Below are 6,085 nucleotides of genomic sequence, written 5' to 3'. Positions count from 1 at the left end.
AAGACAAAAAGGGAAAAAAAAAAAAAAAGAAAATGCTGTACTTGTTTTTACCATGGGTGTGTAACTACCATCTCTCAAGTGGTTTCTCTCTCTCTTTTTTTTCTATTTGTTAGGGAACCAGAAATTCATCCTGAGTGTGTCAGGGACTAAAAGGACTTTGAAAAAAAATTTATAGAAGTGTTGGATACATTTTTGCTTATCATGTGGTTATGAATATTACAATACCACTATTGAAATTACATGTACATAAATACTTTTATCAAAACACTGCAGACACACATAGAGTTTAACCATTAAGCAGTGTTCAACAAGTAAATGCCCAAATGTTAGTAATGACCCTGACCAGGAACATATCAGTGATGAACATTAAGGAAATTGGAATATGACATAATAGGCAGTAATTACGCGGATATTACAAATCCTATTATGTAGGTAAATGTCTGGAAACTTTGTACCATATAAAGTAGACCTAGAAAACAAGACTAAATACTCTGCAATGACAAGTAAATTACATAATGGCATTATAATTATGTAATTGACTCTGTTCTGTATATTTGTCAATTATATATGGAGTCAACTTTCAACAAACAAAACCTAGTGCTGATTCACTTTGTTGACTTTTTTTAAAAATTTGCTTTGCAAGAACAATCTTAAAACAGAATATATAGTTTACTAATTTTATCCTTTGCCTTTTCAGGCATTTACTTTTCTTTTTGAAATGCTACCAGCTGCTTCAGTGCAATAAAAACTGAATTATGAAACAAAATGGCTATCTCCAAATTTAAACCTGTAGGCAACTCACCGTCAGTTACTTTGCATGTGAAACTGGAAATAGGGATTGCTAAACATTCTAAATTACAAAATATGTTTACAATATTATGTATTTGAGGTCACAGTAAAAGGCAAACTTTTTTTAAGTCTGCCACTAAAAATGACTATAGAACCTTAATTCAAAAATCATTATGTAAGAAAATTCCAAAAGTCTTTTTTGTGAAACGATTTGTAATGGCAGTGTTGATTAAACCCTTCTGAAATCTAAAAAAATGCCAGCCAACAGTCATATTCCCATTTTGGGAATAACTGGCACGATATCACCATCATCATACAATCTTCAACATGCAAATTTGGTATGATTCAGTAGATTTCTAGAAATCATATTGTCTGTGACACAAAGAAAATGTCCAGCTTGTTCCAGGCCTACAAAATTGGATTCTGTGTGCAGTCCTTCTAGAATGGGGACGCGTGATTGTCCCACAGTAGATTTTGGTAAGCAAGAATACTATTGGCTTCATGGCAGTACTCAGGAGACTTTAGGAGACTCTAGATTATAGTCAAGATTCCAGGGCCCAAGGGATCAGAGAGACTGTGGCCAATACACAAGTTAGCAATGCCCATGCTAGTGTTGTTCTTTAAAGTCATGTTGGGAAACACTTTTCTGAAGCACATGAATAGGCAGGAGTGGAATAAGCTTTTTACATATTTCAGTCTGTAACATTTTGAAACGTTTTCTTTTTGTCCTCCCATCAACTCATCAATATGAAAAACTGAGGCAGCTCAAATCTATGCATAGAAATTCAAGGGTCACTTTGCTTAAAAAGTGCTCTAAACCAGTGCTAATAGGGTAGCCACTAGCCACATGTGGCTATTGAGCACTTGATGTATCAATGGTGTAACATACGTTCCTGATTTTGAAAACTTAGTTTGAAAATAAAGAATTCAAGATACCTTAATTTTTAATATCGACTATATATTGATATAATAACTTGTATATATTGGATTAAAATATACTGTACTTAATTTCATCTGCTTTTTTGTTTTTTGGGTTTTTTACTTTTTAAGACGTGGCTAATAGAAAAATTTTAAATTACACATGTGAATTATATTTATATTAGACAGCACTTGTTCTAGATAACTTCTACAACCGTATTATTTCTAATCTCTACCCTATTTATGTATCCCTGGGGCAAATGAGCTTTTACAATTTAAGAACAAACACTGGGATTCCAATTAGACTTTTTTAATGGGAGAAATAATTCAAAATTGTTCTTTATGGTAAAATAATCTAGTTTATGCTATGTATCTCTACTTATCTCAAAATAAAAATCAGTAATGCCATGTGAAAATAGCTCTAAAATGGAAAATGTAATTTATTGTTCTTTGCTGAAATTTCTTTAATTAATTTTCTTTGTGACTATATTGTCAATTAGGGGTAATTTTATGAAGTATTTTGTCAAATTAAGTCTCTGTTTGTCCACCATTATTTAGCTATGAAATCTTTGAAATAGATAATATATCCCATTTTAACAAGCAATATAAATGTTGTCAGTTCTTTAAAAAATGTTAATGTAATTATTCTAACTTAGGTTGTATTTCTCTGAAATCTTTGAATAATTTGACCGAAATAACCATTTTCTATGAAAGTTTGACTTGTTTCCCACTGAAACAACTAAATTAGTCACTATGTAGGCATTATCAGGATTTAATCTTTAACATATGAGTTAAAATTTAAAACCTCTGTTGATTTTTTTAGATAATGCAGTTTACAGGTTAAAAAAGATAGAGGTAATTACCCTTACACTCTTGAGAATTCACTAAGGAATGATCATGTGCACTCATTTAAATGGGTTAATTCTAAAAGACACATTGGTCCTTGCATTTGCAATGCTGTTCCCATAGTACACAGGGCCAACAAATGCAGTCAGCCCTAGTGTTGGAATGACATAACAACTGCCTTTGGAATGATATGGGTGTGGGCTGGCAGGGTCGATGTGTTCTTCCAACTAATTGCCATTTTCTAACAAGACCCCTTTCCTTCATTTCTTCATTCTTCTAATATATGGGATGCTTACCATATACAACTGTTAAGTTTTATGGGGAAAAGTACACCAGGAAATTGATCTACTTAAATGCAAATCTTAATGCTTAAGAAGGCATTCTTAAAAGTTAGAAAAAGTGAGTTCTTTATAACAGCTAAAATGGGGATTCTGAGAAGGAATAATTAAAGGAGAAAGGAAGGAAAGAGGGAAGAAGAGATTAAATGTTCCCTACTAGATAATAAAAATAATACAAAAAATAATCTTCTGAGCCCAGATGATGAGCCCCTTCAGGAACTTTTCCTCCATGTTAGCTATGGAAGATAAAAAGTCCTACCTTGTTTCCTTCTCAACAATAGTAATAAAGGGAGATCTGTGCTTAGAAAGCAGGATGTCTGCTGAGGTCTAATAGTCTCTACATACCAGAGTTTTAATTTTATTTTCTGACAACAGTTTTGAGAAAAAGCCAAAAGAGTTTAGGATCTTTTTTTTAATGAAGATTTTTATGTGATGGCCATTTTTATTGTCTCTATTTTGGACTTTGAAAATAATCCTTTTTTTAAAATTAAGGAAACCCACCAAAAATGTGATACGTAATTATTGTGATAAAAAGTTCATTTCAATTCAAACTAGAAATAAGTTTGAGATACTTGGACTTAGTCTGATTTCTATAAGGGATATGTGTTCCCATGAAAGTCAAACAAAAATTATACCTATTCTCAGAAAAAATCATAATAAACATATGTAATGTTCTAGCTTCTCAAGGGTCTGATTCGAAATCAGTGTTTTTTTCTTTATTTTTGTTTTTGCTTTTTTTTTTTTAAGGGAAATAAGTTGCATTATGCTAGATTTCTTGATGTGGAAATTTTCAAAACCACATTGTAAAATATAAGCACTTCCATTCCCAAAGAGAAAAAGATATACTAGCTTTTCATAATTATCTTTAGTTCATAAGCAATATACCTTCGTAATGATAAATTGGAGGAAAAGGGGCTTTTGTAAACAATAATGTTTCCTTACTCTAGCAAAGTCAATAATGAATGATCTTATAATGGAATATTATTCCTACTCTGTTCAGACATTTTGGTGCCAACCTGTGAAACAGATTTTTCTAAATATTTGAATTTGGTAATTAACAGAGTTTACCTATTAAAATGGCCCTATCTATAAGACTACATAAATTCACAAATACTATTTTATTTGTAAAATGAAAAGGAATCAATCTTATCTTTGTTAGTCTACGTCCCGGTCTTATCTTTTTTCTTCCCTAAGTTTCTTTATTCCCCCCTAAGTTTCGTCCATCAGGACATTTTATTGGAAAGCAGGTGAAGGAAAGAATAAAACTCAGTGTGAGTTTCACTCAGCAGTTGAAACTCAGCACGAGTTTGTAAAATACTTTTTCCAGTATTGTAAAATGGCAGAATTTTATGACAGAACATTTTGATGATTATTATAGTGTATATAAATAAGAAAACATAAAAAGGCATTCTCCACACAAGCTTTAGGGACATATGATTTCATGGTCCTTAAAAGTATGCTTCAATTTAAGTGAAATTTTTTTGCACATACTTTTAACTATCACCTATAACCATCTCCTTACATACAGTCTGAACATCTTATGATGAAAAGTAAAACGTTATGAAAGTCATGGGAACATGTCTTGTAGCACTACCTAATATTAGCCAAGCAGTAATTCAAAGGAATTACTGCCTTGTGAAGAAATCCAAAGGACATAGGATGGCTAGGTTTTCAAAGCATTATCAATCTGCTGCTGTTCACTTCAAATGTGTGCCACTGGTTGTTGAAAATTATGTTTTTAAGTGTTATGTTGTGTTTACTTGTAATTTCAATTTTAACTCATCAGTATTAGGTATCCGTTACATGCCATAGAAGACACTATTATTTTCATAAAGCAGTCACATGCATTGAATTTAGGATTACCAACTGCTCTATGTGTATTTTTGTTTTGCACCTCAAAAACAGAATCACTATAGTGCGTATCATGCTTCCACATCTTCCTTGCTGAAGGACAAGTACATAAAATGCCACGGTTTGGCTTTCAGATCTGAAGGATGCAGACTCAGTACTCTGGCAGGATCACATCTTGCTGTGGAACTCCAAGTCCCCCAGTAGGGTTTTCCTGCCCTTCTTTGGGGGCTGCTTCTTCCTCCACAGTATTGAGCTTCTCCTCTGCTAGGCCCTCCTCCATTTCCAGGCCAGCCACCTTTATCCCATCCTCCAATGCCTCGGGCACCATATTGGAGGCCTCTTCAGCATTTATATCTGCATCTTTAACTTCATCTGAGGCCTGGACCTTCATCAGCTCAGCCTCAGCTCCCTCAACTGTCGCTTGGGCCCTGTCTTCTGGAATTTTCTCTCCCTCTGGAATAGCTTTGATGTCCTCGTTGCCATCTTGGGCTGGAGATGGGTCTCGGCTAGCCTTGTGGCTCTCCTGGATGCTGCTGTGGCTGCTGCTGGCACTTCCCAGCCTGGAGGAGGCCACCACAGCCTTCACTGCTGCCTGATTGAAAACAGAAGAGCATCAAGTGTAACCTCCACTTAAAATCCCAAATCACAGCTCAACCCCAGCTTTGCTTTTAAGGAGTGTGTTTTATAGGTTAGTGCTCAATCTCACAAGTATATTATTTCAAGATTGTTTGTTGAATGAAAACTTGTTTGGAGAATGAACAGCAAAACCTCCTTAATTCCAAATTAGTGAATTTAATCATCTGGACAATTTGAAAGACTGAGTAAATGTTTTTGCCCGCAGATGGCCAGTTTTCAAAAATTTTAGGCTGTGTTTCCCACTGTACTTGTTTCATGGAACACTAGTTCTGTGGAAGTTAGTAGGTATTGTGGAGATAAGAAAGTTCTACAGTCAAATTAGCTTGAGAAACCCTGAGTTAAGTCAATGTTACTTAGTCCAGGGTATTTGAAGTTAATTTGCACAGAGCCCTTCACCTTTAGTCTGTGTCAGCCTGTGATATTTACCTATATTGCTAAATATAGCTTCAAAAATTGTTTTCAGATTCTCACATATTTAGGAAGAAAACAACTTTCTGAATAAATATTAGTTTCCTGAAAAATGCTATTCAAGCAGTTCATCCTTATTTGGATGAGAAGCAGCAATAATATATTTGGTGAAAAACATTTCCCTTTATTAATAATGAATACCCGGGCCGGCCCGGTGGCGCACTGGAGAGTGCGCCACTTGGGAGCGCGGCAGCGCTCCCGCTGAGGGTTCGGATCCCATGTGGAGACTCGTTCCCGCC

General features: G+C 34.6%; 1 protein-coding gene across 1 annotated transcript in view; it reads right to left on the bottom strand.

The window, feature by feature from the left end:
* Window positions 1–600: 600 nt before the first annotated feature.
* CAMK4 (calcium/calmodulin-dependent protein kinase IV) overlaps window positions 601–6,085 on the bottom strand; it is a 159,266-nt gene continuing 153,781 nt past the window's right edge. The window contains exon 11 of the mRNA XM_008587851.1: window positions 601–5,334. Coding sequence (XP_008586073.1) covers window positions 4,894–5,334 — 441 coding nt within the window. The 3' untranslated portion in view covers window positions 601–4,893. The remainder of the gene's footprint in view (window positions 5,335–6,085) is intronic.

Source organism: Galeopterus variegatus, unplaced genomic scaffold (assembly GCF_000696425.1).
Source record: "Galeopterus variegatus unplaced genomic scaffold, G_variegatus-3.0.2 Scaffold4571, whole genome shotgun sequence".
Lineage (NCBI taxonomy): Eukaryota > Metazoa > Chordata > Mammalia > Dermoptera > Cynocephalidae > Galeopterus > Galeopterus variegatus.
This window is presented reverse-complemented; position numbering and strand designations above follow the sequence as displayed.